Source organism: Suncus etruscus, chromosome 7 (genome assembly GCF_024139225.1).
Source record: "Suncus etruscus isolate mSunEtr1 chromosome 7, mSunEtr1.pri.cur, whole genome shotgun sequence".
Lineage (NCBI taxonomy): Eukaryota > Metazoa > Chordata > Mammalia > Eulipotyphla > Soricidae > Suncus > Suncus etruscus.
The window spans coordinates 9,061,593-9,084,458 of record NC_064854.1 but is presented as its reverse complement, the minus strand read 5'-3'; the positions used below and the strand labels follow the sequence as shown (position 1 = coordinate 9,084,458).

The following is a 22,866-nucleotide window of genomic DNA, read 5'->3' as shown; positions in this document are numbered from 1 at the left end:
CATCCCAGGCTAGCACTGTGTGGGTATCTCAAGGATCACCCCTCCTCACCCTTCTTCCTGGGCAAGGCAGGACCCTGCAGATCTGTCGACTATGAATTATGAGTGGGGACCGTCCTCTGTCTTCTGCCAAGGTTGATTCCCTGCCCTGGCCTGTCTCCGTGTCTGTGAGCAGTGGCAGTGGCCAAGCCTAAGGCCGGCAGCTTTGTTCTCCCCTTGGGGTGCCTGGAACCACCTGATTGGGGGCCTGTGTTTTTGCATCCCTAGGTGTACTGGGACAGGATGGGCACTGGGTCTGGAACACACACATACCCTCATGTGGGATGTGCTCCTCTCCCACCTCATCTCCTCCTCCCCTCTTATCTCCTTCCTCCTCCCATTTCCCACTTCCCTCCTCCCCACCTCCCCCATCCATCTCCCTGCTCCCCTCCTCCACTCAGGCCAGGCACAATGGCAGGGCCACAGCACTATGTTCAGGCCACATCTTCACAGCTGTAGCCTCAGAGCCACCCAGGAGGTGTAAGGACCCCAGCAGTGAGCTAGAGGATGTCTGTGGCCATCCCCATGCAGACTTCAGTCAGGACAACTGGCCAAACCACAGCCTCAGGACATCCAGACACAAGAAATTCAGAAGAATCGTCACACACACAGACATGCGCATGCGCAAAGCCACTGTCTTCCCTTTGTTTTATTGCTTTGGGGCCTCACCCAATCACTCTTGGCTCTGTGCTCAGGGACCACATGGGATGCTGGGGAGGAAACCTGGGTTGGCTGCCTGCAAGTGCACTGCCCGCTGCTCTGTCTCCCAGCCCTAATGGTCCTTCTACTATGACTTTGGGCCTACCCTCCCATGTTTCCCATGACCCTTGCCCCGAGGAGAAGCCAGCTGGGCCTACATCCCTGCTCTGCCATTTGCACACCTTAGGACCCCATACATGTAGCCCCTGAGTATTGTGCACTGAGGCCCAAGACTTGCCTCCAGCTCTGGCTGTGAAATCAAGCCAGAGCTGTGAAATCAAGCCCCACCAAGAGCCTCGCTGTCAGGAGTGTTTTAATTACAAATGTAATGGGAGCTGTCAGGACATGTGAGGGGTGAAAGGGTCTCCATGCACCACCTGCCTGCTGTTGCGCACTTGGTGTGAGGTGAGGATACCTCCATTTTTGTGTAACAGGCTGGATGTGGGGGTGCCGGCAAAGTCTGCCAGGGACGCTGGGGCGTCTGGGGCTTTCTGTCAGCAGGTGCCCATGCAGTGGCCACTCTAGGCTGGCAGTGCATCACAATCCAAAGTCATTGTGGTGTAACAGACACCTTGAAAGTTGTCATCACACCCTCAGGGGCTGGTCAAAACAGACACCAGCATCTTGCAGACCCCTCAGGGGAGCCTGAATCGACCCCACTCCCATGTGTCTGAGGTGAACCGGCCCTAGGGATTCTCAGTGAGCGCTTCCCATGCACCGTCTCCTGCTCCAGGGCTTTCAGATCCGCAGCGGATGCCCACAGGGACAGGGCAGTGGGGTCTTGCATCAAACCTCGGTGAGGACATGGCGGTCCTGGGGAAGCTCCGAGGAAGACACAATGACGAGAGACGAGGTTCACATCCCAGGGTCCCTTGAGTCCAGCATGGGCCAGGCCAGTGCCAGGACCCAGTTTCCGTATGAGTAGAGCCTGGGCCACAAGACCCTGTCCTTCAATAAATGTTGGGGCAGCGTGAGAAGTTCCGCTCAAAGTAGCCCCCCTTGTACAGCCAATCGGGGGTGCCGGTGTGCGGGTTTTTGCCTCTGTGGAACCACCTGTGGGCAGAGGCGACCTTAATTTCCTTCCCAGGGCCAAAAGTCACCTCCCAGGCCATCCCCAGAGTCCTTGAAGTCATACAGGGACTGCAGGGACTCATTTCTCTCCATTTCCCACCCCTGTGACCCCCAGGGACCTGCTCCCACATGTGGCCTGGAGACCAGCACTAGTGCCTTCTGTGGAGCAGCAGCTGCTCATGTGACTGGGCCTCCGCTCTGCAAAGACCCACGCTGAAAACCCGGAACCCCGAGAGCCTGTGCCAGCTCACAGCCAGGTCCAGGTCGGCACATGCCATGCCTAAATGTGGCACAGGCTGTGTGAGCCAATGCCACCTGTGCGGTGGCATGAGGCTCAGGGCAGGGGCTGCAGTGCCCACACCAGGGCTGTGGCCAGAATCCGACACAACAGTGGGGGCAGGCCAGACTCCTCAGTCCCACTCATGCCCCTGTGCATGTTTGGGACCCTGCTCGTGCCTCTGTGTCTCTGTGTGCATGTGCTCGAGTGCCTCCTCACCGTGTCTCCCACTCGACCTCTTCCCTGGCACGCTCCTTTCGGGCTTCTCTCTGCTTGTCCTCCAGCCGCTCCTTTTCCTGGCTCGCCAGTTCTAGGGCAGAAGGTTGGTGTGGACCAGTGGGACCCCTGGGCAGCACCTTCTCGGGAGGGTCCAGGGACCTTTCCCTACTCAAGGTCCTTCTCACCAAGGTCCAGACGCAAGCCCAGAAGCTTACACCCTGAGGGGCAAAGCCACCTATGTACCTGCAGCTAGGGCCACACGTTAAGAGTCGTACCTGGGGGAGCTGGGTCACACCCAGGGGCTCTCGGGTCATACTGAGCAGTTCTCAGGGTCGTACTTGGGGGTTCTCGGGGTCATACTGGGCTGTTTTTAGGGTCACACTTGGGGGTTCTTGGGGTCTTGTCTGGCACTTCTCTAGGTGCTCAGCACCAGGAGCTCAAACTGGGGGTCCTGCATTTCCTCCTGGGTCTCGGGCATGCAGGCATACATACCCATGTTGCCATTTTCCATGCCTCGGATGTCGGGGCGCAGGCGGCAGTCTGTGGGTGCCAGGATTTTCTCCATTCCTGCCTGCAGCTCATTGAGGCTCACGGTGAAGCTGGTAAAGTTGTACATCTACAAGAACAGTGCCATCACGTACAGTCCCACCACCATCCTGGCACCAGCACCCACCACCATCTGCCCCTGGGGCCACAAGTGAGTCTCTTCTGCTCTGCACAACCCCTCAGCCCAGAGGGTTCCCCTGTATGTCCACAGCTCCTGGGGATGCCACATGCGGTCCCTTCCCCTATCTGCCCAACTCGCACCTCAGTGTTCAGCCCGGGGGCAGCAACAGCTGGCACAAGGCACCGTGTACCCCCACCCAGCATTGTCCCGACTCTGCCATCCCCTGCCCCAACACACGATTTTCTCCCCCTTCAGCTGTTCCTCAGGGCCCTGAGTCTGTCCAGATGGGGAGCAGAAAGCCCCATCAGAGATGGCCCAGATGGGAGGCACATGGTACCCACTCGTCTAAACTTACCTCCTCACCTCCTAACTGCCCTTAGGTCCCAGGCCCAACAGCTCAGAGCCCACTGAGGCCCAGGACAGGATGACATGCAGGAACTTCCTGACCCCTAAGTTGGCTGTGTCTTGGGCTCTGACTCCTGTAGGCTCAGGGGAGCACAGTGGGGGGTATGCCCTGGGCACCCTAAGGCTCAAGCAGGGAAGCAGCAGTCGGTCTTTAACGTCCACATGACAGACCCAGGGTGCCACACGCCCATGTGGGATTGGAGTTGGAAAGGGCCACTTCAAAAATAAAGGTCAAAAAACGCTTGAGTGTGGAGACAGTGTGATCATGATAGCCAGAGGCGATGGAGACAAGCCCAGGGGGACCTGTCTATGGGAGGAAGCTTGCCACAGAGGACAGAGAATGAAGTGAGGGCAGAGAAGGGAGCACTGTGTCAGTGAGAGTTGGAAGCGACCACTCTGAACAAGAGCTGAGTGAGTGCTGAAAGGGGGCAAAGTGATAGCATGATACCCCTTCAGAAACAATACTGCAAACCACAGTATCTAAAAGTGAAGAGAGGAGAGACAGACAGAGACAGAGAGAGACAGACAGAGAGGCAGGTTAGAGTACAGGAAGGAGGATGGGAGGGAAACAAGACATTGTGGCGGGAAATGTTCCCTGGTGAAGGGATGGGTGTTGGACATTGTATAACTGAAACTCAATTATGAACAAGAATACCACAAACAAACAAACAAAACAAGCATGGAGAGCACCAACAAAAGCACAACTCAGAGAATACTACTGCTAGTACTCTGGAGACACCTCCTGAGCACTGTCTAAGGAACCCTACCAGAAAGCACACCCAAGGAGCTCTCAAGAGCACTGTCTATGGAGTCCACCCATAGACCTTCCTGAAAGCACTGTCCAGGAATCCTCTCACAAGCAAGCACTGTCTGGGGAGACCCCAGAGAGACCCAATGCCCACGCAGAGCTTCGGGGCAGGTAGAGGTTCTGGGGAGCACACACCTGGGCGGAATTGGGGGGCCGGCTGTTGACCCTCCAGAGCAGCTTGCTGCCGGGAATGACCTGCACAGTCTCCTGCGTCTCGGGCACCGCCTCTGCCACATCCCCGTCGGCCTTCCGGAAGCTGCCATCCTGGAACAGAGGCCTGAGTGGAACAGTCGCCCAAGCCTTGAGCAGGAAACACTGTGCCCAGGGCTGCCCGGCCCCTGTAACACTGCATGAGACCCCACAAGGCAACCAGTAGTAGCTCGGTCCATGGTCAGGCCACTGACCTTGCACCCATAGTCTCCAAACAAGCCCGCAGTGCCAGTGAGCCCAACAAACAAGATGCAGGGATCCCACTGCCATCCTCACCAATCCAGGGTCCCCAGACCAAGGGTAACCAGTGACCCCAAAACCAAAAGACCGTTAAAACAATTTCTAGGCCTGGAGAGATAGCACGGCGGCGTTTGCCTTGCAAGCAGCCAATTCAGGACCAAAGGTGGTTGGTTCGAATCCCGGTGTCCCATATGGTCCCCCGTGCCTGCCAGGAGCTATTTCTGAGCAGACAGCCAGGAGTAACCCCTGAGCACCGCTGGGTGTGGCCCAAAAACCAAAAAAAAAAAAAAAAACCAATTTCTAGGGGCTGGAGAGATAGCGCAGTGGTAGGGCATTTGCCTTGAATGACACTGACCCAGGGAGGGTTCAATTCCCGGCATCCCATATGGTCCCCCAGCTTGCCAGGGGATGCAGAGCCAGGAGTGACCGCTGAGCGCAGTTGGGTGTGGCCCAAAAACCAATCAATCAATAAATAAAGTTTCTTTTTTTGTTTTTATTTTTTGTTTTAGGGTCACACTCAGCAGCACTCGGGCTACTCCTGGCTCTATGCTCAGAAATCGCCCCCAGGGGCCTGGCGGTGGCGCTAAAGGTAAGGTGCCTGCCTTGCCTGTGCTAGCCTTGGACGGACCGCGGTTCGATCCCCCGGTGTCCCATATGGTCCCCCAAGCCAGGAGCAACTTCTGAGCACATAGCCAGGAGTAACCCCTGAGCATTACTGGGTGTGGCCCAAAAACCAAAAAAAAAAAAAAAAAAGAAAAAAAAGAAATCGCCCCCAGCAGGCTCGGGGGACCATATGGGATGCGGGATTTGAACCACCGTCCTTCTGAATGCAAGGCAAACGCCTTACCTCCATGCTATCTCTTTGGCCCCAATAAATAAAGTTTAAAAAACAAATAAAAATAAAAACAATTCCAAGAGTTGAGGCCGGAGCGATAACACAGCGGGTAGGGCATTTGCCTTGCTCATGGCTGACCCAAGTTCAATCCCTGGCATCCCATAGGATCCCCTAAGCCTGCCAGGAGTGATTCCTGAGCACAGATCTAGGAGTAACCCCTGAGCACTGCTGGCTGTGGCCCTAAAACAAAAACAAGTGGAATAATAAACAAACAAACAAAAAAGTGGAGCAGTGCCTAATGTTTACACACTCCCGCCAGGGCCTGGAGCCGGCTCAGTCAGAGCTGTCCTCAGGCCAGATCACCCAAGAAGCAGGTGCTCCCCTATCTTGGGTCACTCGGGGTGTCCCTTCTGCCCCACTCACCAGGCTGGGCCTCCTTGAGGAGCCGCCCTTGTGCTCCTTCCGGAAGCTCTCGTAGGCAGCAGGGTCGATGCCCCACAGACATTCTGTCCATTTGCCGTAAATCATGAAGAGTTTCTTTTTGCTGGGGTGCAGGGAGCAGAGTGAGAAGTGTCCCCATCACATCCCCTCCCCCATCACACCCCTGCTCCCACAGGCCCTGGAGAGTGGTGGTGCTGGGCCTCTGACGCCAGGGACACCCTGGCCATCTCGCACCTCCAAGATCAAATACTTCAGTGCAGAAAGGGCCCCATGAAGGTGCCAAACCCCAGCCCACAGAGTGATGGTGGTGCAGAGACAGGAGCCCTGGCAAGAGATGCCTGGGCCGTCTCTTAGCAGTGCTAAGTCTGCCCGCCTGCTGCTTCTCCAGTAAGGACTCAGAAATCTTTCCAGAGAAGCCTGGAGCTCATCCCATCCCTAGTATGAGGTCCCATAGGTACTGCCCTGTGTCCATCCTGGGCGGCTGCCAGCCTAGGAGGGCTCCCCCCACTCCCTCAGGCCAGGGTCACCCAGCATACCCTCGACTGCCCTGAGGCAGCTTCTGCTCCCAGAGGGGCCAGTGCCAACCCAGTAGGCCCCACCAGATGCCAGAACCTGCTTCTGACTGTGAATGATCAAGGGGGGAGCTTTAGGCCAGGAGTTGTCCAGGGATTACCTTTCCAGGGTACTGACCTATGGGGGCACCCAGCCAAGGTGCCAAGTCCCTGAGACAAGTCTCTGAGACTCCATAGGAACCTGCCCCTTATTTCCATGTGAAGATTCTCCTCTCCCTCCTCTGCATGGTAGCAAGGGGTGGCCAGGGGCCCAGCAGAGGCAGGCTCAGAGCCAGCACCACGGGGTCCCCACCACCCTCAGGAGCATGACCAAACAAAACCCCAAGAGTGGTAGGAATGGATGTATAGGGAAAGTCCCCACTGCCCGTGCACCATGGAGACCTACTTCTTATCCTGAATGTAGCCTTCCACTTTATGGAGCTCTTTGCCGAACAGCCCGCAGGGTTTGAAGTGGAGCACACACTTGTCTCCCGTTCTGTGGGGACAAAGGGGGTGAGCTTCAGAGAGGTGGGTGCAGGGTTGAAACTGGGGGACGTGGCGGAGCAGCCGGTAGGGGCCGCAAGGACAGAACCTCGGAGGATGATGGGGGGGGGGCCACAGTGGGCAGTCCTAAGTCAGGGGCAGCTCTTGAGGAAGAGGAGACCCCCTAAAAGTAGGGTAGGGGGCTGGAGCAATAGCACAGCGGTAGGGCATTTGCCTTGCATGTGACCAACCGGGGACAGATCAGGATTCGATCCCTGGCATCCCATATGGTCTCCCGATCCTGCCAGGAGCTATTTCTGAACACAGAGCCTGGAATAACCCCAAAACCAAAATAAATAAATAAATAAGTAAATAAATAAATAAATAAATAAAAGTAGGGTAGACACAGGATCAACAGAGTGCCTGAGACCTTGGACAGAATGACTCGCCAGTAATCCCAGGGTCAGACAGATGCTCCCACCGCACCCAGGGTTCCAGACAGACACGCCATGCGGGAGGCAGTACCTGTGGTTGAGAATCTCCACTGTCCCGTACTGCTCGATCCACAGCTTGCCAATGATGACATTGTGCACACAGCATGTGGGGTTGGTCCACGTGTAGGCTTCCTGGTGCCTGCGGGACACAGCACAGCACAACCCAGCTCAGGCTCCATAGACCACACTACAGACATGAGCGGGCTGCAGCCCGGGCTCCCCCACAATTCTGGTTCCCGCTGTGATGCCAGGGAGGCGGGACATCATGGGACAGTGGGTGCAGACATAGGCTGAGACACACACAGGCACCTCGGCCTGGAGAAGGGGCAGACTCAGTCCCTCCCCAGTGCGCTGCCTGAGGGTAGCTCAAGGCCTCACCAAGGAAAGCCAAGACCTAAGAAAAGACAGAGCCAGCACTATTCCTTCTGGGCTGGGGAGGGCCCAGTGGGCACTGGTCTGAGTGTGGGGTTAGGGGGGCATGAACATGCATGTGGGAGCAGCTGAACTTGGCATGTGAGGGCATCAGGTCCCCTCACCACCAGAAACTTACAGAGGATGTTTTGCTGGGGACCATAAGTTTAGGAAATTGTTCCCCATGAGTCATGGGGACCAGAATGGCATGAAGGTGCTGGCCACAGCTGCTTGTGACCTGTGCTGACCTCTACCATGACTTGGATACCGGGGAGAAAGGAGGGGGCCAGTGGCGAGGTGGGGTGGGGATGGGATGAGGGACAGGAGTGTTGGGAGGAGAGACACTGGCTGGTGGGGAGGAAGAACCCAGGTGGTGAGGATGAGGGACTGAGTGATGGGGAGGGCTGGTTGGTGGGGAGGAGAGTTCGGGAGGTGGGAAGAGGGTCTGGGTGATGGGCTTGAGGGACAATCTGGTGGGAGGAGGGTCCGGGTAAGACAAAGAAGAGGGTCTGGGTGGTGGGACAGAAGGTCCCACCTGGGTCTCCAGCTGGTGGAGGAAGACCTGGGATGCTGGGGAGGACGATCCTGGTAGTGGGAGGAGGAACTGGCTGGTGGGAGGAGGGTCCGGGTATGCAGGGGAGGAGGAGGACACTCACCTCAGCAGCTCCAGGGTGATGGTGCCCCGTGGCTCGGCCTCCACACTCTTCCCCCAGAAACGGAGCTTGGGGTAGATGGAGCCATGGAACAGGAAGTCGTGCTGGAGGCCCTCAGAGTGGAAGGCGCTAACAGGTGGGTGGTGGCTGACCTGCTCCGAGATGAACCTAAAGCCCAGGTCCTCCCTGCGGGGTCAAGGACAGGGAGGATGCACGAGTGTACCGGAGGTGGGGCCCAACATCCCGGGACCCCAGCCCTGTCCAATGGCAACGGTACCCCCTGGTCCTCACCCTGCCCAGCACAGGTCCTCAGGGCAGCGTGATTATGGCTCAGGGGGGAGGCCTGAGCATGGTGAGGCTCACCTCTGTAGGCTATTCTCCTGGAGGGGCCGTGCCCACCCCTTGGGACCCTCCTCTCGCCTCTTGGAGGCCCCCAAGTCGGGGAACGACATGTCTTCTACCCCGAGATATTCCTGGCCAGGAAATGGGATTTTTCGTGCCCCTGCCTTTTCAATAAAAATGTCAGCTTTTAATTGTTCCGGAACCGTGAATACACCTACGGCTGTAGTCATTAAGAATTATAAAGCTAAACCACATAATTACTAACTTAACTGGAATGAGAATTTCCAATAGCGGCTGAGGAAGGAAGGCTGCAAAGCTGCATTTTAAAGGTTGCCTGCCCAGGTATGTAATTTAGAAAATGAGCGCTTGTCTGAGCACAGAAAGCTTGTCTCGAGCTCCGCCGAGGGGATGCATTTCTTGCCTCCAGGAGCTGCAGCCTGGCTCTGGCTGGGCTTCCAGAGAGGGAGGGCCAATCTCTAGGGAGGGGCCCTAGCACACCGTCTCTGAGGGGCCCTTTTGTCTCTCTCTCTCTCTGCATACCGAAGGCGCAGACTCCAGGGGCTGCCGGCACCGAGAAAGAAACATCTAGAAACGGGCCTGGACGTGGAGCTTGGTGTTGCATTAGTTAATTAGATGCCCTCAGAGCTCACTCAGGAGCGTTTGGTCCCAGTACTTGGACCAGCAGGATATTCGGTGGCCGCCTAAGACCCCCGGCTGTCCCCACGGAGAAGCTGTCCTGCCTGCCCCAAACCAAAAGCACCTAGCCCTGCCCTGCCCCCACAATGTCCCTCACACCTTATCTGTGCCCCACCTCTGCCTTGCCCGTTCCTGTACCCCTCCGTTACACCCAACAGTGGGTGAAAACACCAGAACTTGGGCTTGGTTGCCAAGAAGGGGCCTAAGCCATGCCCAACTGTCTCCTGCAGCTCCATGACCATCCACAGAGCTCCGGGAGCCAGGCCTGGTGCTGAGTTTGGTCACGGGCCCAGGAGACCTGTTATATATGAAAGCATTTCCATAAGATTATTATCTCTGGCTGTTGTCCCACCTCCTACCTTCCAGGTGGGAGTGCTTTTGAGAGCCTAATAAATAGTTTGGGAGCGACATGCTCGGGGTCTTTTGGGAGAGTTTACTAGCTGGCTCCAGGTGTCTTTGGAGCTAGTAGTAGGCTGACAAAGGACGCTGCATCCAACCTTCTTACCCCTTTACCCTCCTGACTGTGTGGATTATTTGCTGCGGATAAATATTACCAAGATCTCCTCCCTCACTAGAGGATAGGGGGAATGGGAATCAATTTCTCATTCTGGGAGCTCTGAGGATCCATCGATAACCAGTCAAGGAGTAAATAGGACTCAACAAACGGCGCCCGAACAAGTCCCTGTTCGGGCACCATTATGGAGAAAAACACGTTAATTGTTGAGTCCTGGATGGAGGTGGATGATGGTGAGATGAATGGATGAATGGTGATGGGATGGATTGAGAGAGATCCAGCAAGGAGGAGGAAAGAGGGAGAAGAGACAGGCTTGAATGCAGGGCTAATAATGGAGCCTGCTTGAAAGGTTTTAAAGCTCAGGAGCCACACATGGTGGCTAGGGCCTGAATAAAGCTGATGTCTCCTGAAACCTGACTGCTGTGAGTCTTCCTCACAGCTACCCTGAACCCTCAGACCTGCCGGCTGAATAGAGTTGCAGGTGCATGGCCCAGGCCAGCGAGAAAGGCCTCTCCATCCGTCCCATCACCATCCACCCATCTCACCATTATCTACCTCCATCCAGGACTCAATAATTAACATGTTTTTCTACAGAGGCCCACTTGGGCGTCCCACCTCCAGGAGCCACAGTCAAGGACAGATGCGGCCATGAACACGAGACGCCATCAGTGAACAGGGCTGCCTGGCGTGTGGAAGAAAGTGCTTGGTGGGGCCGGAGTGGGGCAGTGCGGGGAGGCCAACCTGGGGCGGACCCAGGTTCACTTCCTGGCATCCCATATGGTCCCCCGAGCCTGCCAGGAGTGATTTCTGAGCACAGAGCCAGGAGCAACCCGAGTAACGCCGAGTGTGGCCCAAAAACAAAACAAATCAAAACAAAAAGCAAACAAAAGAAAACAAAAAAGTTCTTGGACAAGCTGCCAGGGAACAGGGTGGTGAACCTTGTGTATGTGTAACCTGAGAGGATACATCAGTCCACCCATTCCTGCCTGCGAGTGTCAGCACAAGCCTTGCCTGAACCCCTGAAGCAGTTCTATAAGGTGCCACCACATGACCCGCTGCACACAGAGCCTTTCCCTGTGGGGCGAGGACATGGGTCTCTGGGCAGGGACAATTTAGGACAACACACCTGGCCCTCCACCTGCCCAGGCCCTTCTGCTGTGTCACAGGCTAGGGGTGGGACGAGTCAGGGGAACCCACAATGGGGGGCCTGAAGAGACCAGGAAAGGAAGACCCACTCCTCCCCCAGCTCCATGCCCGCCTCCTGCCCAGGGATGTCAGTGTGAGGCTCACCTGACCAGCTCATACGTCTCTCCCAGCAGAGGGTTGAAGGGTTTGCCAGTCCTCTCCCACTGGGAAGCTACAGCTGAGACGGCGAAGGCCGCAACAGACTAAAATAGAAGGTAGAAGGGAGGGCAATGGGTCAGGGAGGGTGGTGAATTGGGCAGGATGGGCAACAAGATGGGGCTCATCTTTTCAATCTGTTTGGTTTTCAGGCCACACCCAGGTGTTACTCCTGGCTCTGTACTCCGAAGTCACTCCTGGCAGGCTCAGGGGAGCATATGGGATGCCAGGGATCAAATCCAGTTAGGCCAACACCCTCCCCGATGTGCAGTTGCTTTGGCCCAAGTACCTACTTTTTTTTGTTTGTTTTTGCTTTATTTTTTCAGGCCACACCCAGCAGCAATCAAGGCTGACTCCTGGCTCTATGCTCAGAAATTACTTCTGATTAGGCCAGAGTGATAGCACAGAGTGACAGCACGGCATTTGCCTTGAATGCTGCCGAACCAGGACGAACCCAGGTTTGATCATGACATCCCAGATGGTCCCCCAAGCCTGCCAGGAGCAAAATTTGAGCGCACAGCCAGGAATAATCTGAGTGTCATTGGGTGTAGCTTCTTTGCCCCCAAAAAGATATTACTCCTGATAGGCTCAGGGAACTCTCTGGGATGCCAGGGACCCAATCGGTATGAACCAGTGTCCCCTGCCCTCACTGGGCAATGGTTCTGGCCCTGGGTGTTCACCATTTTTTTTCTGTCTGTGGGTTGGCCCCAAACCCAGCAGTATCAGGGCCTGTTCCTGCACTGCAGTTGGGGACTCCACCATACACAGCTGGGTCCAACCCTCAGCATTCGGCCCCTTGATGCATCAGCATGTCCTGTGGCAGCCAGATGCCTTCCACAAGCCACACAGGTGATCACAGACGAAAGGGAACTGCCAGGAGAGCACTCTGCCTGCAGACCTGCCAGGGCCTCCCACATGGCCTGTCTGTAGCATACGTCACGCACACCATACACAGAGGCTGACAAATCTAGTACCCACATTCACATGGGCTCACATCACACAGTATAAACATAGGCTCACATATCCAGTACCCGCACTCACATACACCAGGCACACGGCTTACATAGGCAATACCCACTTCCATATGTGGGTTCACATATCCAGTATTGCACTCATACGCAGCATGCACATACTAGGCGTGTCCATGTGTGCCCAGACATGCAATCACACACACACATGTGGCCCCCACTTGCGCACGTGGCACACCACACACATCCGCAGCCACATAGGCACCCTCACTTCTGTGTAGACACGAAAGCACAGCTGAGCAACAGGGCTGAAGAACCCCAAGGGCCTGATCCGCGTGGAAAGGCCCCAGGTGCATACAGCTATGCTGGTCCTGCCCCCCTCCCCCCGACCCTGGGGAGATACCGAGACAGGCCCATCCTCTGCTGCAAGCACCTGCATCCTCTCTAAGGGCTGCGGCTGGCATGATGCCCTGTGGATGAGGTGCACATGCTCCATGTACTCCGTGATCCGCTGCAGGAAACTCAGGGGCTCGTTGAAGGCAATGGGCATGGTGATCTTCGACAGCTCCTGGAAGGACAGGAGGGCATCACTATCTGTTTCTGGGACCAGCGTCACAGCCCCCCTCACAATGTCTTTCCTGGGGCGGGCAGCCCTCCCTTGTCTCCCCTGTTTAAGCACAGACTTCCATGACACACAGTAACGCTGAACCTCGCACACCTTCCAGCCCCGCTCCACCTGTGCAGCCGCGGACACAGCTGTGCATTTATGGTCTGTGCCCTGATCCTCCCTACCTGGCGGGGTGGCGCCAGTGGGAGTTGGGGGAGTAGAACAAGGCGATCCACTCCTATTAGGTTACACCTTATTTTACCCAAAACAAAGATCATCCCTGCTTTCTTTGTATGTTTGTTTGCAACTTGGTTTCACCCAAAACGTCTTCTATATAAACCTGGGCAGGACAGGCTCAGAATAGCCTGAGCTATCTGCCCTTACTATGTCCTTACTGCCCCGCCCAGGGGTGGTCTCTGGACTGAATAAAAACAGTTCTGACAAGCCAGCTTGCTGGAGATACAAGATAGAAGACTGCCAGACTACACGTGTTTCACCCTCAGCCTGGTCTGGATTATTTCATGCGCAACCCTGATTCAGACTCATTCACCTGGCGTTGGAGATACAAAGCGTGGGGTGATATTACACAGTCTAACACGTTCACACCCTGCCCACCATGAGGCTATGGTGCAGGCTGCGTGTGGTCGCCTGCCCTGAGCTGCGGTTCTCGGGGCCCAGGGAAGGTTCTAACTTCTCAGCACAGCGCAGACACAGCTGAAGCCACATGTCTGGTGAGACCAGCGAGCTCAAGCTACGTGCCCTGGGTCAGACTCCCGGCACTCACCAGGCCAATGCATTTCCGTAGGATGCTCCACACGCTAAAATCACTCCGGGTGAACATGGGTGCTGGCAGCGATGTCCTGCAGAGACACAGTCAGTCTAGCACCAAGGGACAAGCCTGGCAGTCCCCAGCGCAGGACCTTGTGGAATCTGCTCTGTACCTCTGGGAGGGTGGCAGGGGCCCAGATTCGTGGGGAGCCATGAGGGATAGAGAACCTGCAGGCTGGAGAAGCCATTATGGGCCAGCAGGTGGGTGGAGAGTGGAAAGCCCTATTCAGTGCAGAGAGGGTGGCACCTGGGCACTGAGGCAGTGGGTGATGGAAGGCTGTGCTAGCTGAAGCACAAAAGGGTCCCATGCTCTGGTGAGTGCCCCCAACTCAAATCTTGAGGCCCCAGCAAAGGTGCTGTTGGAGCTGAGCTGAGCTGAGTCTGGTGATGGAACCAGAACTAAAGGCTATAGGAATGCAGGGGGGCCAAGAAGATGTAGGACCAAAAGGACCATGGGAACAAAGGTTGAAGGGAGTCACAGGGATGAAGGGACCACAGGGACCCAGGACGAAGGGTCCATGGGAAAGCATCGATGTAGGGGCCATAGGGAGGAAGGGATAAAAGGCCACAGGACAAAGGGGAGCTGGGATGTTTGAACTGTGGGGATGCAGAGGTGAGTGCAGGAGATGGGGGTGCTCCATGCAGCTGCATGAGGCAGGCTAAAACCAAGCTGGTGTGTGGGCAGGTCAGTGAGTCCCCCCGTGCAGTGCCTCCCAGCCTCAAGCTTCCGGCCCAACCTGCTGCCAGGACCTCACGTAAAACTGAGGGCCTAGAGCAGCACTGAGGGGCAGCAAGTTTCAGTTCATCATCAGAATCTGAGAGGAGGAAGGTGCAGGCTGGGATGCGTGCTGAGAGGGAGGCCGCCATGGGGGCCGTGATGGGGACAGGAGATAGAGGACACGAACCTGTGTTTCTGGATGCCATTCTCCTGAGGCGGCCTCTCAGAATCAACACAAGGCACCCCGGGAACTTTCGGGCTCGACTCCGAAATCTCTTCAGAAGGGCTGGCTGGATCCAAGCCTGTGATATGAGGGGTTGGGAGAGAGGGTGATGGCCCCCCAAACTGAAGCAGAGTATCTGAGGCCAACCCCATCCTGCTAAGATGGAGGAGAGCAGTTGCACTAGGCCTCACATTCGCGGATAGGAACCACCCTTAGGCCCTGCTCCACCTCCTGAATCACAGGCCCACCCTGTGCCCAAGACAGTGCCCGCACCACTGCACTGGCATATCCCAGAGACTAGTACCCGCCACGCATGTCTCACAGCCCAGTGCCTCCCATGCATGTCCACTCACCTGTTAGGGCGTCAAAGAACTGCTCGTCCCCGTCCATACTCCGTGGGCCTCACTACTTGGGCATGGCCAAGCCACGCGGATGGGCGTGAGGCAGTGACCAGGTGGCCCGCAGGAAATGCCGATCAGGAAAGAGATCCCTGCAGATGCAGAAAGGACAGGTGGGCTCTGAGGAGCATCTCAGCTTAGAGGTGCTTCACATGTCCCTTCTTTTTTGTTTTTGGGTAACACCCGGTGGTGTTCAGGGGTTACTCCTGGTTCTGCACTCAGAAATCACTCTTGACAGGCTCAGCGGACCATATGGGATGCCAGGGATCAAACCTGGGTCAATCCGGGATCAGCAGCGTGCAAGGCAAACACCCTACCATTGTGCTATCACTCTAGCCCCCAGAAGTCCTCCCTTCTCTACCTGAGGCAACTGACACCCATTCCAAGTGTCCATCCACACAATAAGGCTACTCAGCCAGCACCTGCCAGAGGCCCAGCGGGGCACTCAGAAGACAGACGTGCTGAGGAGGAGGGAGCCATCGTCGTCGTGTCTACCCAGAGAGGAGACACTGACAGGGTCCCAGGGGCTCCCCTGTCCAGATGCGAGGCCACAGCTGGATGAACCATCTAGGTCTCTGGTCACATCTCTGGGCAACTGTAGACAGTATAGACAGAAGGAGGGTCTCACGAGGCTCAGCACCAGGGTCTATGAATTCTGGATGGGGGATCTGTCTTTCCCAGAAATGGCAATGGGGGAGACAGAGATGCAGGATGGCCCTATCTGTCCCCCCTCCGACCCCCATGGTCCCTTTATCCTGAGGATGTGCAGGGCAAGAACTGCCATACAGTAAGGACAGCTGTTGCCACACCAGGGGACACTCGCTTCTGCCCTTGGGTAATGAGCAAGGGGCAGGCACTGCCCTGAGACTTCCGGCCCACCCCATGAGGGCTTATCCACTGGGAGGTGCCAGAGGCCACAGCATGGCCATGGGGGAGGAGGGGCGAATCGGGGTCAGAACCCCTGGCCACCTCCAGGACAGGCTGAGGGACTGGGCAGAGATGTCACCAGGCCCAGGCCATCATGGAAGGGTCAGACACCACAGCCCAGATTCAAGCTGAGGGAGGCCCATCCCCACAAAGGTCAGGTCCTGGCCTGCTCTTCTCTTATTTCTCTTCCTCATACACGTGGGAGGGGGGGGCCTTAAGCAGAGTGCAGCAGCGGGGGGGGGGGGGGTGTCCCTTCCCTCACACCCCACTGCAGTCAGTAGAAGGACCTCTGTGCCTTCGTGAAAGCCCTGCTCAGCTCCAGTCCCTCTATACCCTGGAAACAAGGGAACAGCTGAGAGCCTGGGGTCCCCCAACACCTCTCACTGTGAGTCAGTGAACCAGTATACTATCACCAGATCACACCCTAGGGTGGAGTACAATTATTAATTAGGGTAAGATCAGTAACCCAACATGCCAGCTCTCTCTTGCTCTCTCTCTCTCTCTCCTCTCTCTCTCTCTCTCTCTTCTCTCTCTCTCCTCTCTCTCTCTCTCTCCTCTCTCTCTCTCTCTCTCTCTCTCTCTCTCTCTCTCTCTCTCTCTCTCTCTCTTTTTCTCTCTTTCTCTCTCTGCACCAGGCAAGAGAAGCACACTAAGACAGGGACCTCTGGGGCCATGTTTGGGCAGAGACCAGCATCTCAACTGCCTGACAATGCAAAGACTATTTAAGTATAGCACTTAAAAAGACCTTTTTGGGTGGGTCAGAGTGATAGCATAGCAGGGAGGGCATTTTCCTTGCACACAGCCAAGCAGAGTTCCATCCTGGCATCCCATATGGTTCCCCAAGCCTGCCAGGAGTTACCCTGAGCACCACCAAGTGTGACCCAAAACCAAAGGGGGAAAAAAAAAAGACAATTTTTGGAAACTAGAACCATAATACAGTGGGGAGGGTGCTTGCCTTACACGATGCCAATCCGGATTCGATCCCCAGCATCCCATCTGGTCCCCAAAGCCCTCCAGGTGTGATCACTGAGCACAGAGCCAGGAGTACTCCCTGAGGATGGCCGGTATGGCCTCCCCCATTGCAAACAAACAAACAAACAGCTCTTGGGTCAGGATGTCATCGAGGGGAAACACTAGCACCCATATACGTGGGAGAGAGAGAGACAGAATTCAGGAGTGGGGGCCAGAGCGGTGGCACAAATGGTAGGGCATTTGCTTTGTATATGCTAACCCAGGACAAGCTGCAATTTGATCCCCTGGTGTCCCATATGGTCCCCCAAGCCAGGAATGATTTCTGAGTGCATAGCCGGGAATAACCCGAGTGTCATCGGGTGTGCCCCCACCAAAAAAAAAAAAAAAGGAATTTAGGAAGTGGGTGCATGATTGAGCCATGCACTAGCCACAGAGAGCTTGGATGCGGGGGCCAGCACCTAGTACCAGACACCATCCCCCTGATCTGTCCCCTCACAGCCCAGGGACTGAGTTCCCTGGGCAGTCCAAGAGCCTTATCTGAGCTCCAAGGACAAAAACAGAAATCATGGCCAGATGTAAACCTTGAAAAGCCACGATTTCTTGCACATTAGAGCCAACTCTTTAAAAGCCACAGGGACCCAGGAAGAAGTCATCACGGACACCAGGAAATACTTAGGAATAAATGAAAATGTAAACACAGCAAATGCAAACAAGAAGGCAGCTTGCCAAGCCTCACATTAACCAACTGACTCTGAGGCTCAAGGAAGCAAAATGAACAGCAAGAAATAAGAGCACACTAAATAGGGAGGATTCACATAATTAAAATGACAATAGTTCCCAAAGCGTTGTACAGATTTAATGCAATTCCTCTAAGGATACTCATGATACTTTTCAAATAAGTGGATCAAACACTCCTGAAATTCATTTGGAACAATGAAAGCCCACAATTAGCTAAAGCAATCCTTGGGAAAAAGTAGATGGGAGGCATCATTTTCCCCAACTTTAAATTGTACTATAGGGGCCGGGCGGTGGCGCTGGAGGTAAGGTGCCTGCCTTGCCTGCGCTAGCCTAGGACGGACCGCGGTTCGATCCCCCGGTGTCCCATATGGTCCCCCAAGAAGCCAGGAGCAACTTCTGAGTGCATAGCCAGGAGTAACCCCTGAGCGTCACAGGGTGTGGCCCAAAAACCAAAAAAAAAAAAAAAAAAAAAAAAAATTGTACTATAAAGCAATAGCCATTGAAACAGCATGGTACGGGGCTGAAAAGATAGCACAACAGTAGGGGAGTAACCCCTGAGCACTGCCAGGAGTGGCCAAAAAAAAAAAAAAAAAAAAGACAGATCCTCACATCAGTGGAATAGACTTGAGTATTCTGAGACTGACCCCAAGGTATACAACCAATTCATCTTGATAGACGAGGGGCCCAGAGAGATAGCACAGCGTTTGCCTTGCAAGCAGCTGATCCAGGACCAAAGGTGGTTGGTTCGAATCCCGGTGTCCCATATGGTCCCCTGAGCCTGCCAGGAGCTATTTCTGAGCAGACAGCCAGGAGTCACCCCTGAGCACCGCTGGGTGTGGCCCAAAAACCAAAAAAAAAAAAAAAAAAAAAAAATCTTGATAGACGAGTATAAGAAGGAGGAAGGAAAGCCTCTTCAACAAGTGGTGTTGGGAAAACTGGGCAATGACATGCAAAAAGGTGAACTCAGACCTCAGACCTCTCTTTAACACCATACACAAAGTTCAAAATTCAAAATGGATAAAAAACCTTGATGTCGACTTGAAACCATAAGGTACGTAGAGGAAAACATTGGCAAAACACTCCGTGACATTGAGACTAAAGGCATCTTCAAGGAGGGAACACCACTGTCCAAACAAGTGGAAGCAGAGATAAACAAATGGGACCACATTAAACAGAGAAGATTCTGCACTTCAAAGAAAACCATAGGGGCCAGAGCAACAGTATAGTGGGTAGTACAGCATTTGCCTTGCAAGCTGCCAACCAGAGTTTGACCCCCGGCATCCCATATGGTCTCCCGAGTCTGCCAGGAGTGATTTCTGAGCAGAGCCAGGAGTAACCCTTGAGCGCCGCTGGGTGTGACCCCCCCAAAAAAGCAAACAAACAAACAATAACTAGGATACAAAGGTTACCCACAGAATGGGAGAAACTATTCACCCAATACCCATCTGATAAAGAGCTAATATTTGAGATATATAAGGTACTGACAAACTGAAAGAGAAAAAAAATCTAACCTTATCAAAAAATGGAGAGAAGAAATGAATAGACCTGGGGTCGGAGAGATAGCGGTAAGGCATTTGCCTTGCACGCAGCCAACCCAGGACAGACAGTGGTTTGAATCCTAGCATCCCATATGGCCCCCAAGCCAGGCAGGAGCGATTTCTGAGTGTAGAGCCAGGAGTAACCCCTGAACGCTACCAAAAACCAAAAAAAAAAAAAAAAAAAAAAAAAAGAAAAGACATGAACAGACCTTTCCTTAAAGAATACAGAAATACAGATGGCCAAAGAGCACATGGAAAAATGGTCCCTCTGACACGAATGATTCCTGAGTGCAGAGCCAGGACTAAAACCTGAGCACCACTGGGTGTGCCCCCCCCCCCAAAAAAAAAAACAAAAACAAAAGGCGGAAGCAAGAAAACAATGGGACACAGAGATAAACAAGATAGAGCCAAGCAGAGAAGGGCAAAGAAACAAGGGTCAGTGGCTGGGCAGCAGGACAGTTCTGGCGAGGAGAGAAGGTCAGCAACCAGATGCAGCTGAAACAGGCATCAGCTCCTAGTCCACAAAAAGGAAACTTACGAGACAGAGAGGGGCCGGAGCAATAGTACATTTAAGAAGGGCATTTGCCTCACTTGCAGTTGACCTGGGTTCGATCCCCAGCATCACAGGGACCCCAGAGCCTGCGAGGCGTGATCTCTGAGTGCAGAGTGAAGAGTAAACTCTGAGCACCCTGAGCTGGGTGGGACTCCAAAACAAACAGGTCATTTGTAAAGGTGTCAACAGGAGTCTGGAAAGCCAGGCTCTATAGAGAAGTGCCAGGCTCCTAAGGCCACCAATGTGGTCTCAGGACTGACCCACTGCACCTCAGAAATGATGTCACAGGGCCTGAGAGGCAACCACAGCAGTTCCCTGTCCTATCCTGCCCAGCCAGCTAAGGAAACAGCAGGTGGCATTCTAAAGACCCTTAGAGGGTGGCAGAGACCACTCTTCAAAGGGGTCACAGCAGAGGGAATACATTGGAGAGCATGCAGGGGAGGGGACAATCTTAAGGCCTCAGGCTAGAGAGAGAACATAGCAGGGAGGGCGCTAACTTTGCATGTGGCGAACTCAGGTTCGATGCCCGGTATCCCCTCTGGTCTCCCCTGAGCACCAGGAATAACCACTGAGCACTGCCGGATGTAGCCAAAAAAACAAACAAACAGCCAAACAAACTCAGAGCTTCCCACGTGAGACCATGTGCACAGGTCTCTCCACCACTGGATGGGAAAGACTTGGTCATACTGAAAGTTAAGAGGTTTCCAACCAAGCTCATGCAAAAATGCAAAAAACAAACAAACAAAAAGCATGCTTCTACATGCTTAGAGAAGCAGAGCACAGTGAGAACACAATGAAGGGGTTGAAGGGGTCGGGCCAGAGCAGGACAGCAGGCAGGACACCTGCCTTGCATGTAGCTGACGGGGGTTCGATTCCCGGCATCCCATAGTCTTCTGGTCCACATGGAACCCTGCCAGGAGAGATTCCTGAGCACAGAACCTGGAGTAAACACTGAGCCCATCTTGGTGTATCCAAAATCCAATGAACACCTAGATGTCTGTGCCTCAGGCTTTGAGGTTACACCCAGCAGTGCTCAAGGGCTATTCCTGAATCAGTGCTCAGGGATGTGCAGTCTGAGCACTACACATAAGATCAGCCTGCTGACACGCTGTCCAGCTCTCTGAGCATTCACTCTGGCCCTCAATACCTGCATATCATTGTGATATCAGGACCCCCAGAAATCCCACCCGAGGGTTGCTAAGAGCCTGTAGTGCCCCAGGTCAGAGGTTGGCCACATAACAAGGGATATGTCTTCACCCTTACATACCTCTCCAGCCTGGAAAAGAGAGTGTGGAAACCCTGTGAAACTTGATGTAAGACTCAGTGAGTCTCTGGGGCCTCTCCCTTCAGTGACTCCCCACCCCTTGCTCCCCACCCTGAACACACTGGTAGGTGTGTCCGTGACCCTGTATTGCTCTTGCTGCCAGACCTGGGCTGAGGTACCTGAACAGGAAATTCATCCGGCCTGTCACTGCTCCAAGTAGTGACACAGGTCTGCTGGGTGAGAGGGGATGAGGTCTCACCTGCAGCTGACCAGGACAATCCCCGGGGAAGCCTGGGTTGCCCATGCTGGGTCACAGACCCTTGGGGGATGGGGGACAGAGGTTCCAGCACCACCAGGCTCCAGGGCACCCTGTGGCAGGTGCTAGCAACACATGTGCCTCGAGACACCCCATCAAGTCGTCCCAGTGACACTCTGAGCATCATCCCCAAAGTTCATGGCTGGGTCCAAGAGAAACTCGGTTTGACACACACCCCCCAGAGGATTGAGACCCAGGGACATTCAGTTGGGGCATCACCCCCAGGTCTGAGGGTCGGGACCCAGGGACACTTAGCTGGGGTGTCACCCCGAGATCTGAGGGTCAGGCCTCAGGGACACTCAGCTGGGACATCAGCCCTGGAGCTCAAGGTTGGGTCCCAGGGACACTCAATTGAGGCATCACCCCCAGATCTGAGGGTCAGGACCCAGGGACACTCAGCTGGGACATCACCCCTGGGGCTGAGGATCAGGTCCCAGGGACACTCAATTGGGGCATCACCCCCAGATCTGAGGGTTGGGCCCCAGAGACACTCAGCTGAGACATCACCCCTGGAGCTGAGGGTCGGGTCCCAGAGACTCACCTGTCACCTACCAGACAGGCCCAAGTCTCCCTGGGCTGGGGAAGTTCCAGGTCAGGTTCGGGCCTGAGCCCTCGGAGACTGCCCCCAGGGGTCCCAACGTTGGGCCCTCAGCCCCCCAGGCCCTCCACCCTCCTCCCCGGGGGCCTTGGGTCTCGCATGAGGCTCCTCTGGTCTCGGATCTCGAACCTCACGGCCGGGCCACTAGGGAGGAGGTTCAGATCCCGGCCCGGCCCGGCCCAACTTTCCCCCCAAGTTTTCGGGGACCCGAACCGGGTCTGCTACCCGCACAGCTCGGCCGCACCGTGTCCCCCCCAGACCCAATCCCCGGAGGCAGACAGAGCAGAACCGGGCCGACGATCACTCACCGGAACCGACCGAACCGCGTTGCCACCGCCGCCGAGGCCGCCGCCGCCAGCAGGGCCCCAGCGACACCGAGGCGGAAGTACGGGCGGCCGCACCCCTGATTGACAGCGCGCACCAGCCAATCGTTCCTGCCGGCGTCTAGGCTCTGTCCAATCAGCACCTGAGTTTTAGTGGGAAGGCGGGACTATACAAATATTTGCCCGACGCGACCGCGCCCTCCGCCCCTCGGGAATCCCGCCCCACCCCGATGAAGGACGTAGCCAACAGCCAATCACAGCCGAGGATGGTAGGAGTTATGCAAATACGAGGAGGAAGGGGCGTGGTCTCGGGGCCCAGTTTACAAACAAGAGTCAGGTGGTTCGGGCGTGGTGGACCTGGGCCTGCCTGGATGTGGGTCGGGGGACCAGGGGAAAGGGAAAGGGAACCTGAGCTTGAGTTTCTGGCTTGGAGGACCGGACCAGAATCAGCAGTCCTTTCACTGGAGCTGGGACTTCAAGACACCCCCAGGCCTTGATCCCT

At 55.2% G+C, this 22,866-nt stretch overlaps 1 protein-coding gene across 1 annotated transcript; it reads right to left on the bottom strand.

Annotated features, from left to right (window-relative positions):
* Positions 1-1,033: 1,033 nt before the first annotated feature.
* On the bottom strand, positions 1,034-22,431 carry OSBPL2 (oxysterol binding protein like 2). The gene is made up of 14 exons (XM_049777730.1): positions 22,350-22,431; positions 15,091-15,227; positions 14,702-14,816; positions 13,753-13,828; positions 12,795-12,929; positions 11,343-11,440; positions 8,504-8,686; positions 7,468-7,575; positions 6,866-6,955; positions 5,891-6,011; positions 4,318-4,446; positions 2,795-2,918; positions 2,303-2,393; positions 1,034-1,788 (listed from the first exon to the last, which is right to left on the bottom strand). Exons 2-14 carry the CDS (start codon positions 15,125-15,127, stop codon positions 1,686-1,688), a joined length of 1,410 nt encoding a protein of 469 aa, XP_049633687.1. The 5' UTR covers positions 15,128-15,227; positions 22,350-22,431; the 3' UTR covers positions 1,034-1,685.
* Positions 22,432-22,866: the final 435 nt, after the last annotated feature.